At 42.6% G+C, this 24,110-nt stretch overlaps 1 protein-coding gene across 4 annotated transcripts in view; it reads right to left on the bottom strand.

The window, feature by feature from the left end:
• Positions 1–24,110, bottom strand: part of msrab (methionine sulfoxide reductase Ab) — a 65,710-nt gene that overhangs the window by 22,112 nt on the left and 19,488 nt on the right. For 2 of the 4 annotated variants that reach the window (XM_077539238.1, XM_077539239.1), the window contains exons 4-6: positions 13,814–13,882; positions 13,609–13,728; positions 9,666–9,770 (exon numbers count right to left, since the gene is read on the bottom strand). In XM_077539238.1, coding sequence (XP_077395364.1) covers positions 9,666–9,770; positions 13,609–13,728; positions 13,814–13,882 — 294 coding nt within the window. Of the gene's footprint in view, positions 1–9,665; positions 9,771–13,608; positions 13,729–13,813; positions 13,883–19,132; positions 19,387–22,876; positions 23,016–24,110 lie in introns of those variants that run through there. The other 2 variants (XM_077539240.1, XM_077539241.1) reach the window with 2 other exon arrangements.

Genomic DNA, 24,110 nt, shown 5'->3' with positions numbered 1-24,110 from the left:
GACAAGTTAAAGCCGGTGCTGTTCAGTTTGGTTCCTTTCCACCGTGGGGATGCCGAATGCTAGGTCACCTCGGTACCTAACACTTGCCTCCATTTTTTAACCCAATACATCCATCCATTTTTTATACCGCTTACCCCTGAGCTGACTTTGGGTGAACGATGGACAATGGTAGTACCACAGTATTTGCGTAGGGGACGAGCACTGTCGATAATAGTGGAAATAATTGACTCCCCCTCAAAATGTATTGTCTGGTGCTTTGAGATCATCAAATTCATTCTGTGAGCACTCAATTAATCAATGGCATTTAACCATTCCAATTGCGCTCCCTCAAAAAGCAAAAATATTTGTAATGTTTTTTAAATAAATAGCACTCTATAATAATAATAATAATAATAATAATAATAAATGGGCAGTTAAAATTCAAGAGGAGGTCACAACTGTAACAGATTAATGACATTCCAACTCATTTTAATGGGGGAAGATGACTTGCGATATGACTGCTTGGGTTACAACGGGTAGGCACCCCTTTAGTTGTTATGGTATGTGACAAGTTGGATCCCAAAGCAGAAACAGAGCATACAGGATAATTAAATTACCAAAACAACCCAAACTCGACTTTAAATAGAACTTGGAAGAACAACCTCAAAATAAAATAGTAACAATATAATATAACAAAATAATAGCAATTAAAAAACAAGAAATAGAAATAAATTCCCACTGTGTGTGCCTTGGCCTCTTTGGGGCAATGTGGTGCCATACATGCATGGCGTGCATATCTTACATTAATAGTAGAAGAAGAAAGTTGCAATTGAACGTATAACTCGTTTTTCACAGATTACTAAGAATATATGCCTGATAATTGTTATATTACCTGTTTGTATGTGTTCCTACAGCAATTGTGTGTGAATATTCATTATTAGAAGAAAATCACTTCCTGACCTCAATGCACATTTTCTATTAGCATGTCAATGGGATTTCACATTGACTGCTAGCATTAGCACTGGCAATGTTTCCCAAACCAGAGTTGTGTTATATTTATATTTATATACATACGATGTTTGCAAACTCCAACTAGGGTGTCCGTAAACAACTTAAACCACATTGATGGAAGGCAGCAGTAAGCATGCCTAACAAACACTACGCCTAACACTGGGAGCTGATTACCAATCACTCCCAGGTATGCACCTCCAAGATTGGCTGATTGGCAATCGCTCCCAGGTGTACTTGCTCACTGTGTTACCTAAGTGAAACAAGAAAAAGCACATAACATGAAACTAAACTAAAGACCCGTTCACACGAAAGCCCGTTTCAATGTATCCGCACAAGTTTCTTACCGTTTGGGCAGTTCGTCCACACAGCAGCTCGGTTTCGGAGCTTGAAACCGAACACATTTGAAACCGGGCTCCAGAGTGGAAAGATATCAAAACGCGGAATCGTATGCCGAGAAACGTTTCTTGGGAGGAGTAATATGGCGGCCTCGCGGCTTCAAAAGTCTTGGCCTATCGGCTATTCACATCAGTGGTTCGTCTTCGTAGCTGATTCTTCTTCTATGCTTTTCCGTTAACTCGCTACAGCGCCACTCCAGACTTTGCATCTACATTTCAGCCATTAAACGTCCCAGGCATCCTCTTTTGGGCACTCGCATGTCTTGAGACAGTTTTGTCTGAACAAGATTTGTTTGAAGAACGAACCCGGCTGGCTTCCGTGTAGACAGGTCCTAAATATACTGTACTCAAAACAATGCAAAAGTCTACAAACAGGGGTCATGACAGTAGTGGGCAGTCACAGTCAGAGGTTGCAAATTTTTTGTTCTACCTTAGTCAATATCCTCAGGCTTTTTGGGTGACATTCTAGATATTTATGGTAGCTAGATAATTGCCTAAATAACAAATCTAATGGTGGCCTAAGATTGCATGGCACTTGATAAATATATTTTTGGTTGAAATGGGTCAAAATCAATTTGATCCATCTTACCCAGGGAGACTACGGTAACTTGGGGTATCCGCTGAAAGTAGGACTTAAGAAATATTATTTTTCTAGTAAAACATTACAGCAAAAGGAGGCCTGTTGGAAAAATCTAAGCTGGATGTCACATTTTAGTGTGGTAACAAGAGTCACAACCAGGCCCTGCAAGGATCAATGATTGTTGGAGCGGGACCAAATCCCAACAGTCTAATGCTCAGCAGTTGTGTTGACATAGTGTTCTGTTTATGTTTTGCTTTTTTTTCTTTGCTTTTTTTTTTTTAAATTTATTTATTTATTTATTTTTTTATCCAGTCTTTGAATTAATAATAGTTTATTTCATTCTGAACTACTTTTTGCAGAGGGTGAAAAGCATGTGCAGCAGTTCTAAGAGCTATACTAGTTCTTTATTATTTCCCTTTATTGATTTCTTTGTCATATTTCTTTTGACATAACCGTGCCAAGTATTTTTGTGCTCTAAACTTTGATAAATATTTTGGGGCGTCGTAAAAGTATATTCACGTAGGTCTCGCGCTGCTGATAACTAATGCGTTAACTTTACTAGAGACGCATGCCAAGAAAGTGATAAAGACCTGTGTGTCAAACAAAGTGTGCTTGAGTATAAAAGTAGACTATAGGAATGTGATATGATAAACAAAGAGATCATACTAATAGGTAATTTGCATGTTCTTCGAAATGTGATTTAATAAAACTGTTTCCACAATACAAACCGTATACTGTATCTACTTTTGGTCCCCTATGGCTAGGCAATTTTTTATATTCATACATATTCTCTTGCATGATGTTGTAAACGTACATATAGACATTCATTTTTTATTTTTTGATATTATCCTTGTGCGCTGCTCCGGCCCACTTTGCTGCTGTAAAACCGCAATTTCCCCATTGAGGGACTAATAAAGGCTGATTCTATTCCACCATCATTTGCACTATGGTGCAATCCAAATAAATGATGGGGACAAATGGCCGATGAGTGCAGCCTCCCTTCTGCCTTTTTTTTGTTTTGTTTCTTTTTATGATGGTGCGTTCGTGCTAGCGGGTTGTGGCGTGCCCTGCGGTCCCACTACGACTGTGTGTGCGTGCCAGCACAGCCCTCTCTCTCTCTCTCTCTCTCTCGCTATTCTCTTCTCAGCTGCTATTTTTGCCCTCGTCTTATGTAAGCCGCCGCTGATGCACTGGAGACAGAGGCAGAGTTTGGGATAGTGAGAGCATCCCCCGTGGATGCACACACATACACAAACACAAACACACTCATGCGCACTTGCACGTGCAGCCTCTCTTTAAGGGGAGCGAATGTGTGACAACAGTCAGAGCCAAACAGTAACGTGATGCTCGGATGGCGAAATGGCGTCTGGTGTGTGCGTGTGTGTGATGGGGGGGGGGGGGGGGGCGAAGTGTACGTCCACATCATGATCACTACTGTTGCTTGCGTGTATTTTCCACAACAGGGGCTCTCAAACGTGACTTCATGGTTCTGGGCATGCTGTCAGAGCCCAGTGACCCTTTCGCTTTTTATTTTTAGCTACATCCAATCTCGCACATTATTCCTGCTCTACTCAAATGAGTCCAAATAAGCACACAGAAACATGCTTTGCAAATAACAACAACAATAAAGCACAACTCACGGAGCGGTAGAATATGATAACGTTAAATATCATGACAACGTCAAGCTGGAACAATTATGCAATAATCAATATTTTAGAGGTATGTTTGATACGTTGCTGTACTATATAATCGAAGAAGTCGTTTTGCAAAGATTGATAAGATTTAGGTGTATGAAGGCACAGTATTAACATCTTTGCGGGTATGTAACAGTACAATACCCACAAAGAACATACAGGTGCACTTCAAAAAATTAGAATGCAAAAAAGTTCATTTATTACAGTATTTCAATTCAAAAAGTGAATCTCGAGTGTAATTTGTGCCCCTGTGAGATGGACTTGCTAATCATTAGTCCAACGTGACGCAAAATAATACAGGATTTTCGTAGCGAGAAGTGGATGGTGTTAGACTGGCCAAGTCGATCTCCAGACTCAAACCTGACAGAGAATGAGAATGCATTTTCAATGCTGCAGAAGAGACTTGAAGGGAGTAAACCCCTAAAGCAATCCATCCATCCATCCATCCATCCATCCATAAAATACATGCTGTATTTTCTTACAAAAATTAAACAATTTTCAGACTTCTTTTAGGCTACACATCATCATTTGTGATTGAATGATCAAGGATGCAGAGCCGTACCTTCCACCTAAATCCTAAACATGCAATGTATTTTCACCTTACACCGCAGAGGGATACAACTAGATTTTAAGCAATGAGTTACGCATGTTGCCAATGACGGCTATGCAGCGCGAGAAGAATCACTAAATAGATCCATCCACTCGTCCATGCCAAGACAGTTTGTATACTGAAAATAGTATGTAAATTAATTCTTCTATGAAAATGGTGTGCAGAACTTTACAGGATTTTGTTTCCAGTAAATGCTTCACAACACTTCTGGCCTGTATAGACTCATCAAAAAAATGTAAGCCATAAGAATAAAAGAACAATTTCTTTATTACTGTGGTTAGCTTGCACACTGGAAAGGGCGCAAACCAACATATTGCGTATTGTTCTGAGCCACAAAATGGTTTAGAACATCATGCAAGGACCCCCTGTACAGATATTGTAAGATCTAATGATGAAATATTTTGTCCTGCAAATAATCACACTATCTGGATTCTGAGCACAATTATGGCATAAAAATAAAAAAATATATATATATATCTGCGGCGGACACAATCCAATGTATTAATGTATTCCGATGGGATATAATTATCACTCGTTCTGGAGCTACCAAGGCCAGTGATGTTTCTGTTTTCTTCAAGGGCATAAAAATCACAGATGTATGACGCTCTGCAAAAGCTGTAACAGTTATTGTTAATTTGACCTTTTTTCCCCATTGTCTCATCAAAACACATGAACTGTTCACATATACTTTTTGCTGCAAGGTGCATGAATGGTGCTCTAATGAGGTATTTTTGGTTGTTGCTGTTTGTCTACATCCAAACAGACGTCTTTATAAGTTTAACATAATCAAAAGGACCCGAAAAAGAAGTGCACCCCCAATACACACATACACATGCCGGGCAATCTCCATAAATTTCAGCCGTCAAGCGTGCGCCAGGGTGTAATAAGTGACACCTGGTAATGAGCATACCATGTGGGGGGCAGCGTGGGGGTGGCAAGGGTCAGGGTCAGAGTTCAAGGTGAGCTCCTGTGGGGTTTTCTTTTTCTTTTTTTTCCCCCCAGAAGGTGGGGGAAGAATCCCCTAAATTGAGGCAATGTGGTGACTCAGGGCGACACGGGAGTACCCCCAAAAGGGAATTGGCGTGTGTCGCAGCCAGCTGGGGTTGAAGATATGATTATTGTGGAATATTCATGCTCATTTGTCCGGGACCAACGACCACCAGTATGACTTAGCAGATGGACTGATTGGCTTCTATTCTGAATCCAAATAAATAACGTGAAATCACATTACAATACTTAAAACAAAAAATATATATATTTTTGTATAACATCACATCAACATGAAACATCTCTACTGGGATTGTAGCTTGCACGTAGCAATTTATTCAAACAAATTATTTTGTGTTGCTGTTTCAAAACTATTGGGCAATGTTGTGTGACCTTTGAACAGTAGATTTAAGATTAATTACGGCCTTTATTTTGGAAATTCTAAATTTTAAGCATCTGCGGACATCCTGATGATGCCCCCTTGTACATAAGTCTAAAATTTTCACTGGGGTTCATGCATTATTCACGAAGAACCTTGTCTTTCGGTTTTTTTTTTAACCAAAACTCCTACAGGACATTTCACACAAAAACCTATCTATGATATTGATAAAGCAATTAATTTTGGGGAAAATCCAGCAACCAAATGAAAGTTTTAATTCATCCAGTGTGTACGAGAATTGGATGTGTCTGGCCATCATGTGAAATACTGTGATTAAACAATGGGACAACACATCTGTAAAAGTGCACTGGGAGAGGCCAGCACCAATTGTTATCCATCCATAGTGGGCTGAAATGAAATAACCCACGAGTAAGAAAATGCAGTGTAGAAGTAGTTTTGTCTTTGGTGATATGATGACACCTTCTTGTGATTGGCTCCAAGCCAGCCTTCAGCTCATTCAAACGTGCAAAACAAACATGCCAATCCTTCATTTGCCAAATTGGTCCGCATATATTTGAGTGAGCAATTAAGTTTGCGCCTGGTTTTGCATGTGCAAACCTGAAGTAAATCACCCCCTAAGCGTTTCCCAATGTTTTTGTACCAAAAATATTAGCCACAGCAACTCAAAAGCGTGAAGAAAGAAAACTCTCTTGTCTAAACATACCCATATTCTTTTATTTATCGGCCTAAGTGTTCATATATGTGCACACACTATCAAAGATAAAGAAGGGCGATGCACGTTCACTGACGCAGCATCACTAAGTTAGATCATAAATAGTACATGGCCTCAAAAAAAAGAGGAAGATGGAGGGAAGAAGAAGGAAAAGAGACAAAGAGGAGGAGTGGGGTAAAGGCCTTGGTTGTTAAGATGAACAGCGGCGGGTGTGGAGGAGGGGAGCCGAGGAAGGCCAGGGATGATGTTGTGGGGGGGTTTGGATGAGGAGCTGGGAGGAGAGAGTGACTAAGAGATAAAAGAAGAGCGAGGGGATGCGAGAGTGTTTATGTGGTGAGCGGATGGCCTCGGGGAGCCGTCGACTCACTGCGCTGCTCTGCGGATGTGCTGACGGGCCCGCACGTTCGCTCAGTCGCTTGCCTTGTGGGCCCGCCGCAAACAAGGAAAGGGGCAGGTGAGACGGGTGAGGATAGAAGCGAGGATAGGTTGCAATGGGAATGGAGGCATACGTTAAAAAAAAAAAAAAAAAAGAAACGTAGAATTGGAACACGTTTGGTTGGGTTAGGGAATAATAAGCTGATTGAGGAGCTTAACGCAAAAGGGGGGATGCGATATGTTGGAGCAGCTCGAAAAGACGTTCCGTAGGGGAAAACAAAATCAAGGCCTTCCGATGAACTGTGAGCAATTAAAGTGGGAATAAGTTGGGAGCCTTGTGCGTATTAGGCGTATCGTCGTAAATATCAAACCGCGTTTCCTGCCTCGCCGCCGTTGCACTTTGACACGCCGATGTCACTTTTGTGAGTTTGTCACCGTGCGCTCATGTGTGAGGCTGCATTATTGAAGAGTCGTCATAACACAAGACATAAGGGGGCTTTGAATTTTTTGGGGGGTGGGGGGTGGAAGTAGGATGTGGGCGGGGGCGGGGGGGTCGTCTTTATGCAACATCCCAGAGAAGCCGGCAGATTGTGACTAGAGTTGCTGATTATGGAAAGAGGGCACACGGCAAAGGCTGCTGGGAGTTTCTGATTGGCTGCTAATGTTGCTATCCGGGCCGGGATTGGCGGAGCCGACGCGAGCCCCGACATCACGTTGTCGGGACTAAACCCCTTTGAACTGAGGCAAAGCGGAGCGGCGCACATCTCGAAACAGGCGTAACATGCATCCATACGTGACAGCCGCCGCCAACAAAGTGCGAAAAATGGTGGACCCCCTCAGAAATGCAGCCCCCCCGCCCCAAAATATCACAAGCACCTGTCTTTTTATATATAAGTGATGAACTTCCTCCACTCCGCCATTCTCTTCCGAGTGCATCACTGTAAGGTGGACGGAATAAATTGGAGCTTAAGCACGCGTGAAGGCACAGCCAGCGGGCCACATCACGCCACATTTGTCAAATCAGAGCAGTTTTTTTTAATTTTTTTTATGGGGCTGCACGTGAACCTCGAATCGGTGAAGGCGGGTGGTGGTGGGCTGGGTGGATGTGGGGCCGCAACGGCACAGAGTTACACTTGGAAAGTCAAAGAATATATAAAAATGGGCGCTTATTTTGGAAGGTGTGCTTAACTCTGGCTTGGAGTGCGAAGACAACAAACGGTGCTGGGTCGTAAATAAAACATGAGAGGAAGACAGGGCTGTGAGTCAGGGGAAACGCATGACTACTCGGCACGGCCCCCTTGGTGCGTCTTTGCCCATGGTGCTGACACACAACACGACCCACAGCTCCAGTGGAGCTCCGCTGCTTTCGGATGACCTTGACGACCCCTTCATTTCCGCCCCTTTTCATCCTCACTTTCGATGCCATGCCGAGCTTATGAATGTCACTGTGACAGTGTCGTCATTGACACCAGCTTCCAAATTTCTCAATGATATCAATTGTGAACTGTCATCATTGCAAAATATTTATTAATTGTACATGCGATGCTTTAGAAAACGAAGCTTTCCAAAGGACTGCAAAATGCCAAGCAAAAAAGCTAAAATACTGACCTAAAAAATATCAATTTACTGAAAACAATTTGGTCGAACTGTATCAGCTTGAAGGCGTTCAATAGTTGATGTGGCGCTGTATTTGGGTCACGCTGAATATATAAGTGCAATCATGACGGATGCAAAACATGACGGTATGAACTAAAGTAATATCACTGAGTACATGGGGTGTGTGTGTGTGTGTGTGTGTGCGTGCGTGCGCACGGTGGTGACAAGCAGGCCTATAAATCTTTGATTCTCTTCCTCCCAACTTGTCATACCCCCCACCCCCTTTTTGCCTTTCCATTCCATGTGAGTGAGCAGAGTAGCTCTTTGCCTATCCTCTTGCTGCCTCCTCTTCCACATCCAGCGCCCTCCCGGTGCATTAACGTTCTTACATCACCTCCTCCAGTGAGCAGGCCAAACGAGAGATTCACAAAGAGATGAAGAAATTGCGGAGTTTTCAACCAAATTTAAAAAGTCACCCAACAACTTGCGAGGGTTAACTCCATTAGTTCTTTTTCTTTAGTTTTTTTGTAATGACACTCATCTAATATGTTGTGGTGCTTTAAACTTTGTTGTGGTGCTTTAAACTTTAGGCAGTGGATTGAACACATATGTTTTTAGCAACATCATATTCGTTGTCCTTGCGTAGAATGACTAAAATTAGTGCCGTACTGATGAACGTACACATTCCGAAAAAATCTGATTTGTTTGTTTTTCTTCTGGGTGGCTGGAACGAATTAATGGCATTTCCATTAAATTATATACGCCACAGCACCCTACCTTTCAACTTTTTGATGAGTCATTGCTTGGTCGATTTTTGCACTTTAGTTGGTGACAAAATTATCAGCAAGCTTCTAGCTTGTTTTATTTATTAAAAACAATTACAAATGTTTGGTGGGTTTCTGGAGGCTGGAGTAGATTCAAGGCAATTTCAGTTCATTTCAATGGGGATAATCTTGGTCGCAAAATGAATTGTCAGTCAAGGTACGATATATATATATATATATATATATATATATATATATTATTTTTTTTTAAATAGTGACTCACGAAGTGAAATGTACAATTTGTGAGCTTATAGCGCACACAGGAAACAGACTGCCAACATGCGGCTGTATTTTGGGTTGGCATGTCTCTCCATGGATGGCTGGATGTCAGACACATTAACACCATCCGCCATTGACTTCCACCCTTGAGACCTCCCCCAACCACGACGTACACGTCTGGGCAGAATCCTTCTGCTCCAATACACCCTTCTCTTGTCCCCTTCGGGATGCCTCTAGTTTGCTGCGCGACGATTTTTTTGGGTGTGCGTGTGAGCGCAACTACCTTGTGTCGGATCGTGGTTCTCCCAGAAGAGTTTCAGCAGCTCCTCCAGGCTTATGTCTTTGGGAGAGAAAACCACCCTCACCACTTCAGTGTGTCCAGTAAGACCTGCAGGACAGGACACAAATTTAAAGCTGCAACTAACAATTATTTTAATAGTTGATTATCTGTCAATTGTTTTGGTGATTCATTAATGTATTTCACATTGACGATGTAAAACAATGTATGAGCGAATATGCTGCAGATTGGTCGGTAACATGCCAGAAAATAAGCAAAAATGTTGTAATTGTTTTCCAGAGCAAAAGCAAATGTATGCAAATGTTTTATTTTGATTCAACACAAAGATAATATACTTTCATGGATTACTACGGGAATCAGAATATATTTATTGTTGAGAGGCTGAAGATTTAGACAATTTTAAATTAATCAAGCCAGGTCTCGAAATGAATAATCAGTTATCAAAATAACTTCTTTTTTTTTAAATTTGCAAATCGATTAGTTGTCGAGTAATGAAACAAGTGTTGCACTTCTCAATGTGTGGTATATTCTAGATGACCAACACGACGTACACTACACACTGATCTTCATTGCCAATTGCATCTCCAATGGTTTCCCCCAGTGCTTTATAGGCCTGGCAAGCTGCCCGGCACATTTTGCGCCCCCGCCAGGGTAAGCGTCAACAAATGACAAATATGATTTGCTGGATGTCTGTCTTTGTCCGCAGCGCCACCACCAGCGACAAATAAGATTTAGCGCGTGTCGTTCTGACTGTGTCCTGAGCAGGTTGAGAAGAAATTAAAAAATAAATAAAAATAATAAAAATAATAATAATAATTAACAATCACTTTTAACACACCATTCACCACAGGATAATCGCTCCGGACAATCTATCAAGAGGCATCCGATAATAGGGCCTTCGTTGAATTTGATCACTTCACACACACACCGCACCATCACTTTTAACAAATTGCACACCACAAGATAATGGCGCAGGATAATCTTTCAGAGACATTCTGCGAATCGGAAAGGTGGAGAAAATTTATGAAACTCATCAAATTTATCCGACTGTCGGTATATGTGCAACCTGCTGTTATTGAAAGAGGAAAAATTACACTTAACACACTGCACACCGTTTTAGAGACAAACCATAATCAGATATCAGACCGTTCGTTACGCAATTTTAGCTTATAATTGAGACCTTTGATTTTGATCGGTAGTGAAAGGCACAAATTCGTCCGATTGTTCCCATATGTGGATTCTGCTCGTAAAATGTACACATCACATCCAAAGCTGGCTGCCACTGCCAACATTTGACTTTTTGTCACCACCAACATCTCTCTTCAACATGGTTTCATCGGGTTGTTTTGATCGGCCGTGTGTGATCGCTGCATTCACACCTGTCCAAACAAACTATACCGAGGGGCTAAATGAAGCGTTCAATCCGAGCCAACTGTACAAGGCAGGTGCGAAAAACGCCTTGAGGGAGCCACGCGTCGGGATGGATGCCACTGTGACTTTGACAAAGTATCCTGTCCTCTCAACCCCCTGCAGTCAAAACTTTTTTTTTTTTATCCGCCTTCAAACTATCGAACAGTCTTTACCTGCTTGCTTTTTTTTTTTTCTCAACTCTGTAGGAGCTGTGAGCGCAAACGTGGTCTCAATCTCAATTCAGACGCCTTCATATTCTTAACGCGCATTCCCAACTGTACTCAGTTTTGTGCTAGTTACTTTCAAAATGTGACAACACGAGAGCAAGATTTGAATTTCAGATTATTATAACTAATTATAATAATAATGTTGGTGAGATCTTGGGAACGCCGAGGCCCTCAGAAAGGTGATTTATTCATCTGACTTCCAACTGGGGCTCAAATGGGCCAATTCCCTGGGAGGAGTTTGTCCAACTAACTACGAGCCATTGGAATTGATCTGAGCAGTGTCGGCACTCAAGTCCAGAGAACTTCTTGGTATTTGACTCAGATTTGTCTCGGACACTAACATCGACCGGACCAACTATCTTTTTATTCCTGAAAATTAATGTTTTCCTTCAAAAGAATCTTGAAATAAAGTTTTTCATATTGTCGAAATCCATGGCGGTAACCATGGCTACCTGGCAGCAAGCTATCTGATTGGTTAACCTGACCATGAGCGTCAAAGCACGCAGTCTTTTTCTTTCAGTCAAGTCAGCCAACAGCGGGGTTATAAAATTTAGTTTTATCAACCATCGTGAATTGTCATTAGTCACTTCAAAAAAACAAAACAAAAATACAACATGAGGCAGCCTGCAGCTTCTGTAAGAAGACAATTTCAGACACACACAGCACCACGCTGAACTTAGTTTGACACTTGCAGAACACCACAAAAAGAGGTAAGCTGCCGCCCACCGGTACCGTTTGTTTAAAAGGCAAGTTATGTGTCTTCACGTTTTTGTATTTATATTAGGGAACAAAAATAACATGGCTCCCGGTTTCATAATACAGTTTCTCTAATTTTTTAGCCGAAAAAAAATCTTAATGTTTACTCTTGATCTCATCTGGACTTGGACCTTTGTGATTCGTACTTGACTTGGACTCGGACCTTGTGGACTCTGATTTCAATCGGACCTTTGTGATTCGGACTTGACTTGGGATGCACACCTTGTGGACTTTTGTGTCTCAGACTTGGCTTGGACTTGATAAAGGGAGACTTGACAACAGCCTTGCTTCAAACCAAAATCCCGTGGTTTAATTTCCAGCATGGGTTCTTTTAGGTGTGTCCTGTTATGATCCAGAAACCGAAACTGACTGATCGGAAAACTTTTTCAAAAATGAAATGAATTATAGACATGTCCAACCAATTTTGTGTTGATTGGTAATAGTTGAGTTTTTGGTCTTGTTAAAGACGCCTAAGATTCCAACGTTGCCTTGCACTGCCTGGTATTCAGGCACCGAATAAGTAATGCATTCCATGACTACGATTTAACCTCTTTTGTCACATTACCACTTTCCAGTCTGCCCTTTAATCCTTATGTAGCTTCCATCAGTCCTGTCTGTCTGTCTCTTTGACCGTTCCGACCCTGTTGTGTTGACAGCTCTTCACCGCGATGCCGTGGCCGACGTTCCGCTCCGTCACGGCCACTGGAGCGACGCCTGCACCTTCTCCTAGCCATTCTTTCTCTTGGATGTTCTTTCCCGTCAGAAAGTTTATTCCCTGCCTCCCCCTCAAGCTCTAGCTGTCATCCGGCTCCATCCTATAGCTGATGCACAATCCCTTGAAGGGCTTTTGCTCAGAATGTCTGCCAGCCAAAGCCCAAAGCGTCTTCTTCGTCCTTTCCGTGTCCGATCCTGCTTCGCCCCCCATCGGTGCGCCACATTCGTTCTCTAAGCGCCTTTTCGGAAAGCACGAGTTCATAATTAAAGCGCACCAAACAGAGCCAGACATCTTCATTTGAATTATATATCAATGCCCTACATGGATCTATTAGAATGTTGATGAGGAAACAGACACCCCAACACACACACGCACACATGCACGCAGGTAACCGCGATGTTTGAGTGCTTTGAGATTCAAGCGCGTGCCAAATCACAGTCTCGGGGAACGGAGCCCACTGATGGCGCTTCATATGCGGTAACCTCTGCCGAGAAACGCCGCAGTACAGCACAGAACGCAGCCCAATCCCTACAAGTAGGTCATGGGTGGGTGGGGATGGTAGAAGGAGGAGGTGGGTGGGGGAGGAATTGGTATATGCAGCCCATCTGGAGCAGTGCATTCTGAGTTTGCCTGCAGATGAAGGCAAGGCAGAGAGACGACGCGAGCGCTATAATGAGCGCGACTGTGGTACTTTTTCTGGTGCATCCGTACTCAAGGGCAGCTCAAAAAGCAGTAAGGTGTCTCACCAGTGCACTCCGAAGAAGGAATTGAGTTTAAAATGAATCAGTAGCAAAAAAAAGACAAGGGTTAAGTTCAATACCTGAGCAGACCTCTTTGTAGGTGGGGTTGGGCGTAAAGCCCCCGGCAAAGCCCACCTGGGTGGAGAAGACCCCGGAAACTTTCCAGAAAAGCTTCTCGGCGCCCCAGAAACAACCCATACCTGCACATAAACATCGCTATTGCTGAGACAACATTCATTCCCGAGGCGATTACCGACCGTATAAAACTGTGATTGAACCATTTACCGAACATGATCATCCCCATGCCGTCTGGAAAAGGCTCCATGGTGGTGTTCTGGTTGACTGCATGCTTGTCTGTGTTGGAAAACAAGTGTGAAAAAAAAGATAGGTGAGCAATTAAACTGATTTGACCCGAGTTGCCAGTTCTGCACTTTGGACTTGCTTGTTTATATCTACGATTCTGTGACGTCGGTATTCATGAGACACAACTTGACTTGGACTTGAACTACCTGACTTGAAAATTCTTGCCCGTTTATATTTGAAAATCTGCATTTTCGAGTAGTGAGCCATTAATTTAAGTCTTTGAAGTTATTTTTGTGCAGTGCGAGCGAAGCTGAAAACCCAACAGTAGGCTATGATGTGGGCTGCAGAGGCCACCTTATGAAGCAAATATCAGGAAGTATCATATTTTTGGAAAAAGGAAAAAAGAATGGTAACACGAAGAATTTAGAACTCAAGATAAGCGACATCTGACACCTGACCCAATTAAGGAGGACACAAATCTAAAGCCAATTATTACACGTTTCCCCCAACTGGAGCTGCTTTGTAGGAAGTTTACACCAAAACAAGGATTTTTGGTAGCATATTACGCTTTGGATTGAAGGATTTAAAATAGAGTTCTTGGAGAATTTTTCAAGGAGAAAAGATATTTTCACAAACCTTTTAAGTGGGGTCTTGAGTTCAGAACAAAGATAATTAGATGAAGAACTAAAAATACATTCTGAAAATACAGTTCAAGTGATCAGGATTTGTTTGTACATAAAGTAGTGATGAAATTGTAAAAATAAATAAATAAATGTAGAGTGCTCTGAAGGGTGGCACATGACTGGCACTTGAACTTCTAATGGTGCTACATGGAATTAGCACGCTAAAAAGGAAGTCAGCGTGTGCAAAGTAGGAGTGCATGTGATGTCGGCGCAGCCCACAGATGTGCGAGGGGGATTAGACTTCGCTAAGAAGACTGAGGTGACTTAGCGTGCAAATCTCTGCTAAGCAAGGCTGGTTGGTACATCAACCACTAATATTAGTCCACAGCTAAACAGGCCAATGGGTACACTAAGAGCTTAGGCACACAGCAATAATGGATGCTTGCTCAGAGGTCAATGTCAGACAGCTCTCGAGCTGTTTAGAGAGATGTGAGGTGTGACAATGACCTGAATACAAAGTTGAATGAGAAATATCATTTCCTGGATGTTTTTATCCTTTTACAGCAGGCCAAAGACCTGTGCTTACCTGGACGACATTTCAGATAAAGAGATTACTCTAAACTTAATTCATTTTTTTGGTCAAGTTAAAAAAAATTCTGACACTCATCTGTCTTGTCTTGTCTCATCCTCTCATCCTCTCATCCATCCATCCCTTTTCTTGACCGCTTATTCCTCACAAGGGTTGAGGGGGGTGCTGGAGCCTATCCCAGCTGTTTTTTGCAGTAGGCGGGGTACACCCTGAACTGGTTGCCAGCCAATCGCAGGACAAACAGAGACGAACAACCATCCACACTCATCATGATAAACTTTTTTTTCCCCCCCACTCAAAGGGCAATGCATCATGATGGAGCCTGACGGCATCACTTCAAGGGGATAATTATTTTACATTTTAGAGGTGTTTTTAAAATTCATTTTATTGTTTTACACAATCAGAGCATAGAACCCAGGGAGGTGGAATATTGCCGCCTAGGGGAGCAACGTTTCAGATTTTGGTGTACGATTATTGTCTGAGGAAAAAAAAACGTGGTTTTATGATTATCCTTACAGACAAAAAAAAAAAAGAAAAGAAAAAAAAATCACATCAGCACGGTTTGATTTTTATTTTTTTTTAATAAGTAACTGAAAATAAAAAGTTGCTGCCTTTTAAAACAAATACAGCACACAAATCAGTAAAACAATTAAATATTGGCTTTAACTTTAAGTTTATTTGAACAAAGCGAAAATATCCATCCATTTTCTATAACTATCAATCATATTTACAGGTGAAATGTTCGTCCACAGCCTTTAAACTGGCGACTTGTGCAGTTTACCGCTGCACATTGCAACAATCAGTGGGCACCGCGCCACAGGGTGGCGCCTCCTTGTTTTTGTTTTGCTCCTATGCAGCACTTTTTGTTTTGGCCATCAATGTCTTTGACGCCGTGAATGTGTATGTACACTTATCGTGACGCGTGGTAGCGCCGAAAAGCCCACCATTTTTTTGTTTCCTTTTAATAAAGTAAGCTTGTGGACTTCCAGTTCCTTTGTTGCTCTCCAGTTTTTGCTATCCAGCCGCACCGTCAATGCCTGATCAGCCACCACGTGTTACAACATGTAGGCATTATACAGCCAATTTCGTATTCTAAGATACATTTGTTGGAAGACCCAAGATGGCAGGCCCGCGGCTTTAAAAGTCTCGTCCTATGGCCCATCCAGACTGAGCCCTGTGTTGTGCGGGCTGTGTGGAAACAGAAGAGCTATAACCTATGCCGCATGGCGCATTTTGTGCCGCACACGAGTTTAAACTGACGGCCTGTTGTGAGCGGAAATAACCAGTGCTGTTGAACGGCTGCAGTTATACAACCCGAATGTTTAAGAACCACGGTTAATCGTAAAATCCCCTAATCACACCCATATCCTGGCACTACAGCATTTCCTTTGTCTAGCAATCAGATACATCTTTACAACAAGGTCATCTATGAAGGCCTCCTGGGAATGGCCGAATGACCCAAAATGGCTAACCTTGCTCTCGCAAGATGAATTCTCGCAGGTATTTGTGAGTTCAGTAACTCCGGAGAATCTTGTACCACTCTCGCTAATGACCGCCGTTCCCGAACCACCAGTCACAGAGTGACATTGTGTTTGGGGGCGGGATATGCAACTGTTGACGAAACCAGGAAGCCAGCGCCGATGCTGGAGCTAACAAACCAACCTAACATGGACGCTGCAATTAATTCTGTTCTTGCAAAATTACTGACAGTTTCCTTGTTGAATGTTGAGCAGCGAGGGGTGCTTCGTGCATTTCTAGCTGGTAAGATGTTTGTGCTTTTCCCCACTTCGACAGGAACAAACAAAATTTTCACCCGTGGCTGTGATTGGTTAAAACAAACGTGTAGAATGTCGCATCGTCCAATCAGCTTGAATTATTGTACAGAATGTCCCGCCTTTTCCCGACAAAATTACTGTGGAGAGGTACAAAAACTGGGTATTGCCAGTTTACAAAATGGCAGCATTTTATAAAAATGGCAGACGTCTTTCCAGGCATAGGTGCTTGAGACATTAATGTGCGTCTACTCCTGGCAGACATGTTTACAGTGGTTCTCAGCTGCCTGTTGTCACCCTGGGACCCATATGTTCCTATTGTCACCAAGTCACGACCCACTTTTATTTAAGTCAAGAACAATAAAGAAAATGTATTGCTAAAAAAATAACTTGGAAAATATGTATATTATTATGCTATACTATTTCACTGGTGGGCCTGAATGACAGCTGAGGTGACCAGCAGTAGTTACTAGTTATCACCAAGCACCTCTTCTAAGTTGTAGCCAAGTAGCATACCATATTTCACCTCAGTCGACACTACATTTTGCTACTACCAAATACTAACATGGTGTGTGGAATCTAAAGTGTATAGTGCATTGCAAACCACCTGCAAAAGTATACGTTCAAGACTTTTAAAAGACAACAAGCATAAGAAACTCTTAAAATGTCACCTGCGGCCCACAGGCAGTCCTCCCTGCCTTCACAGCAGCGCTGCCAGGCTATGGAAGTGCTCTGTCAGCTTCAGCCAAGCAGCAAGTGCATTTGTTAATGTGCTTGCCACATTACTCACAGAGTAAAATACTTATAGATGGTAGAGAAAAGAAGAAATTCTCCCCCTACTACAACTATATTTTGGTCAAAAGTGATTGAAGAAAAAAACAAAAAAACAAAAAACAAAAGTGTGCTAAATATGCCGAAAAAGTAAGCTCGAGAACAATGAGGGAAACAAGTGTGGTGTTGGAAGTGGAGGTGGAGGACGACGACAACAAGTGGGAAGAGGACAGATCGGCCTGACAAAGCAACAAAGAGACTAAATGGCAAAGAAGATGCAACAGTTGTTGTTAATGTCTGTAAATTGAGATAATGATTGGTAACCTTTTTGTCCTGATGAGAAAACGGGGGCGAGTTTATTTGTTCAAGGAGACTATGACAATGTACAGTATTGTAGAGTTGGGGCTCATTTTAGGTAAAATACTGTAAATGCTGGACCACACAGAACAGGCACTGTATTGGTGTTGTGATCTTCGGCGTTTTCAGAAAATCACTGGAGGAAACCATCTTCAGAAAAATTCCCAAAAAACAGCATGTTGGTTACACAATTGTTTCACTGCCCCAAAGTGATATACTTCCTGTATATTATATTATATTATATTATATTATATTATATTATTTGTGCATAGTAACTTCACGAAAACCCACTTATATTTTTATAAACAGATATATTTCAATGAAAATATTAAATTGGCCAAATTTGGACATACGGATACGAGGTAAGCGCACATATATGTACCTCCTGTATTTTATATGGAAACAGGTCTGTTTGTAAAAATACAAGTGGGAAGTGAAACCTTCACAAAAAAAAAAAAATGAGACCCTGCTATGGCATAGCTCATTTGATTGAAAAATACCCCAGTGTCTGTGACACAATTCCCCTCCAGTCGTATAGGTGGCAGTGATGCCAATTAAGAAATCAATAACTACCGCACAACACACAAGCTTTTGAATAACACAATTCTTTGCCATCCGCTTTTTGTTCATGGTGAAGGTAGCAAACAAACAAATACCCAAACAAGCTTCTGTTAGCTGCTCACCATCTTCACTTGGCTTTCCCATCATGCCTTATGCTTTTTCACCCAACACAAGCACACAATCTGATTGTTCCTACACCAGCTTTTGCTGTGGGTGTGTTCCCTGCTCCCCCGAAAAAAAGCAGTTGGCTGAGATCCAGGCTGTGCCAGGCTTCCACCAGCATAACTCCCAAACCTCCCTCCTCCCCAAACTATCCACAACCCCTCAACAAGTTCACCAACTAACACAAAAAGACATTTAAAAAACAAGCTCAGAAAGGAATTGTTATAACTTGAAATTGGACATTTCCTTTCCGTGCTTTTGTTTTCAAGGATGTCCAACACTCGTGGGACTCGCGGCGGGTCATCTTTTGTTGCCATTAAACAGGTGATTTTGCCGAAACAAAACATCAGCTGCTCACCGGCGGTCCAGGGCAAACAATCAACAGTATCGTTTTTGTGAGGTTATAATAAAGTCCAGTTTGATTAGTTTTAGTGGGCATTTGGCCTTTATTAGCCTCCGGTTTTACCTGTGGCCCTCGTCGTTCTCACCAAAATGTGAAGTCCAGACAGCTAATCATGGAAGGGACGCTGTCTCTGGATGCCAAAACCTGTGACGGCAAGGTCGATTTCCAGGCTGCTCGTTTTGTTCCCTTCCAAAAAAAAAAAAAAAATCCATTCCCTCTTTGCTCTTCCTCTTCCCTCACTCTCACCACTCCTCTTCCCAGCTTCACACAGGTTGGCAGCAAGCTAGGCACGAGTCGTCGGAGAAGGCTGAAGCTTTATACTGGTGCCAACTACCCTCTGCTGTATGGGAGGATGGGGAAGGGGGTGAGGAGGAGTAGGGGTAACAAGGGAGGGGAAGCAAGGCTGGTGGGGAGGTGGTCCAAGAATGCTAACAGCCAAATGAACAAAACAATGTGGCTGTGGCTCGCTGTTGCGGCACATTCGTCAAACTCTATGTCTTGTGAAGTTTTTTGGGGTTTTTGTTTTTACTTGACAGAGAAGACCTGTCCACTCTCCATAAGTTCCATAAGTAGGGTTGCAATATATGTGGTCCAAGGTGTATCACAATAAATCATGCACAGTGAGCTACATACCTAATTTGGTAACCTATTGAATGAAACAAGACAGAAGTTGCTAATTTACTGGGACAGTTTGGTCTCCAAGAGTGCCTGGGGAAAGTTCCGAGTACAGCCTAGACCAGGGGTCGCCAACTTCGGTCCTCGAGAGCTCCTATTCAGCCTGTTTTCCGTGTCTCCGCCCTATAGCACACCTGAATCTAATGATCAGCTAATCAGCAAGCTTTGCAGAAGCTTGATAACAATCCCAATCATGAAACAGGTGTGTTAGTGGAGAGAAACATGGAAAACGGGCTTGATAGGGGCTCTCAAGGACCGAACTTGGAGACCCCTGGCCTAGACCCACTGACTCTGTAAGCCCACCACGAAAGTAATCTCACTTGCACCCCAGCACAGCAGCATAGAGATATGTTGGAGGTTCAAGCGGTCAATGAACAGATGAAACGAGACCAAAAAGGCTATGGCATCCCATGTATAAAAGGGTACATTATTCATCCCACACCAGAGGAACAGTGGGCAGGAACCCTGGAGACCCAAATCCAAGTTGTCAGCACCTCGGCAAACCAAAGCAAGTGGAGAAACCCCATTAAACAAACTCCACACAGAAAGGGCTCAAAGTTGGCTGTTCGAGCTGGAATCAGAGTGCGTTCTATACCTTGACGGCCAAATCAATAATTATCGACAACCAACCCCACGGTTCCTCCTCTAGCAAGATGGTGACGCATTCAGTTCAATACAAATCCAAATATAATTTGAGGGGGGATGATGATGATGGGGCAGATTGACCTGGTTGCTGGAGTGACTGTCTCTGTCGTCCTTGTGACCATTTCAAAGCATTTCAAAGTGCCAGATATCGAGTCCCCAGATGCTGATAATGCTGCATCATTAGTATTAGTTAGGGTGAGATGTTGAAGCGCCTATGAGAATCTTTATGGTAGAATAGCACTATACAAATGGTCAAAAGGTCAGCAATAAATGAAAGGCCTCATTGAATATATGCCCTTCCGTATTGGGATTGATTAAACTCCACTAATATTCTGTTGGTACATTAATAGAGGCCAGTTCATCTTAAAACCAAGTGGAAAAAACCTGAAGGACATACATTATGGAGACAAATTGATAATCAGAGGACCCTTTAGTTCACTTGAATTAAAATTTGTCATGCCAAGACATTTTGGACAATTCTGGACAGTTTCAGCTCCAGCGTTTCAGTTAGAGCAGGTCTTTAAAGGCATGATTGGATGAGAACTCTTACCTCAAACAAATGAGATACCTATGACTTGAAAAGAGACTGTGAGGAAGATCCAACACTTGCGACCTCAGATTTTATTTTTCTAAAAGTTATAGAAGAGATTCTAGGAGACTGTATAAGGGATAGCTTAACGATCAAAATATTACTCCATTCCAGCATTTCGTTAACGAACCTCGACAACTTCAGAACTCAAGATTAAAGCCCGAATCCCACTGATGTGTGAACGTTTGTGACGCTAACGAATGATGATTTCAAGTTATGGTTTGTTCAATTTTGCAATTTCGACAAATGTTTGCCTAGAGTTTAAAGTTTTTTCTTGTCGCAAGGTAACTTTGAAAACTTTTGCGAACATTGAACGATCCCTGACGGGAGCGCACATTCTCTAATCATTACCTTCGCCAGCATTCACCCCTCAGTGGGATACGGGTTTAAAATACGAACAACGGTCCAAAGGCATTATAATCACAAACAGCTTTGAAATCTTTGCCGACAAGCCAATCTCTGCCTTGCTTTTCATGTATTGTTTGTACATACTACGGATGATTACGTTCATAAAAGACATTCTGGAAATGCACGATGAATCTGCTTTAAGAGTTAAGATGAAGCATGAAGCTGTGAGATTGATATTGGTCAGCTTGAGCCTCACCGCCCCTACTATCCTGTTTGTAAGAAATATTGGCAGTCTGACTCGCGCTGGCTGAAAATAATGGCTGGTGTGCCCCTACCATGTAGCAATCTGCCACTGGATCGTTCGCGCCAAGGTCAGCGGGTACATTACAAAGACAGTAGAGAGGCAAGGAAGGGAGGGGGAGAACAAGGAGCACCTTCAATAGAAGGGGTGTTTATTTTAAAGATGGGGGGTGGGTGGACATGAACAGAAAGCTATAATTGACGATGTTTGCAAACATGCACTTCCCCAACTCCCACTAGGGTCACACTCGAACAAACTAAGCTGCTCCTCAAATCGCCCCTGCCGTGAAAAGAGGGTGGAACAGATTTGTGCCACGCGGCCTCTCCGAGCTGCTTGGACAGACGGAGCAGGAACTTATGACGGGGCGGAGCCTTCATGCGCGTAATGCCCAGATGGGCCCTCTGGACCCTTCGTCCCATGATGCACTTTGGCAACAAGAAAGATAGGTGATGACGAGGAGCATCAGAGTCAACAAAATACCCCATGTTTGCTATAATAACATTACAAATAGCTTTCCAGTGTATATTGTTAAGAATTGGACAAAATATCCATAGCAATGTATTGTATTGTATTGCAGAACAGAATCAATACACAAACGTTAAATATTGATGTTATACTATAGCTGTGTCCAGGGGATTTCGACAACTGTTCGAATGTAATCAGAATTTTTAAGTCAAAAAGCGCAGTAGTCTATGACTAACTTCAGTAACATTGTAGGAAAGATAACTACAAACAAATATGACAACACGAAACTTCTTGACCATAGCTTCTTCTGATGGGTGACCAGATTATTTAACTTGTTTTGTTTATTTTACAAAATCTTAATGAGCTATTATAACTCCAGATTAGATTTTATAGAAACCGGCTGGGATAGGCTCCAGCACCCACGAGACCCTTGTGAGGAGTGTTAACCTGTTAGCAGACATTAATGCCTTCATACGTGTTAATATTTCTTGCCATTCACGAATGCTTCGGCACTCTCTGCCATGGTGAAACTTGAAAAGTTCTCTCAGCTCGGAAACTCCGGTATCAAAATAAATTCCCAGTTGTCCAGTAGAAAATAGGACGTGAATGTGCGTCCACACATACCACATGAAGGCAGCATTATTTTCCAAAATTCACAGGTCGTTTATATAGAAATACATAATGGCAGCATGTCGAGTGTCTGGTCATGTTATGTTGCCAGAGTTGAGGCGCAACAAAGTCCACCATCACCACCACCGCTACCTCACCTTCACATGACAATTACCTGCTACAGCCATTTTTTCCTGTCGTCCGGCCAGGGCGCACTCCCTGCTCGGCATCTGAGTCTTATCTGACATGTTCTCAAGCCTCAGCGGACACCAACACAAACGAGGTGAAGCAGGTAGAGAGAAGTAGAGACAAATGGCTGGGTGTGGTACACTCGCAAGCTACCACAGCACGAGGGTGAGGAGGAGGGCATCGGCAGGGAGGGCGGCTGGTGGAAGCCGCCACGAATATGAATATTCATGGCGCGTGGGCTACGCCGTGCAACGCATAATAACTAGTCAAGGGGTTAATATGACTCTGGCACAAAAGCCTACGCCACACCGCGTGCGGGAATGAAATTAAATTTAAATAAATATTGGCGGTGGCGTGCATGCAAATGAACTTGGGCCATTTGATGGCGCTCAGAGGCCTCTTCGCAGGTTGGAGCGCGGCCTGCTGCTGTGCCTTTTGTTTTTTTTGTTTTTTTTTTTGCCATTTCGGAGGCGTTAATCCGGAAAGGGGAATAATAGCTTGTTAAAGCGCATGCAAAATAAATGGCGGCGGGATTCCAAATAATGCAAATACAGTAAATCATCTGTAAACAAGCCATTTAGCTGGTTATGTTTAATTCACTGTAGCATTGCTATGATGCGCACCGACGGCCATATTAAAACCTGTAACCATCCCATCGGAGATAACGACAATGTTGTCACTTTGTACCATATTAAAACCGCATGTTTTAATTCATCAATTCATTCATTTGCTTCAAGACATGATTATTAATACCAGATGCTAGTTATGGATGGATGCACGCTACATGTGTGGTAAAACGCTATATGCCACGGAAGAGGCGGGACTGTTTTTGCACATCAGTTTGTTTCCGGCTCGGTTTGCGACGTGTGGGCTGCGTAAAAAATACTTGTGCTTCCGATTTTGTGCTCCTCGGTTGCGCGTTCGCAACCCGGACCGGAACCAAACTGATGTGCAAAATCACGTCTCGCCTCTTCCGTGGCATATACCCCATAGGATGAGCGGGATTAAGTAACAACATAAATTGTGTGGAAAAAAAAAATGTTAAAGGGAGAGTTTGTAGTTTTAAAACTTGGGAGCAAAATTTGAATGAGGCCTAATTACGCTACTCAATTATCCCCCCCCCCCCCCACCACCACCACCACCTCAGGCATCACCACCACCAACCCGCTGTCCAAAACCACACCCCTCACTGTCCTATACATGAACTGTATCAACAGTAT

Source organism: Festucalex cinctus, chromosome 12 (assembly GCF_051991245.1).
Source record: "Festucalex cinctus isolate MCC-2025b chromosome 12, RoL_Fcin_1.0, whole genome shotgun sequence".
NCBI classification, from domain to species: Eukaryota; Metazoa; Chordata; class Actinopteri; order Syngnathiformes; family Syngnathidae; genus Festucalex; species Festucalex cinctus.
Note: the sequence above shows the minus strand (reverse complement) of the source record. Positions and strands in the feature narration are given on the sequence as shown.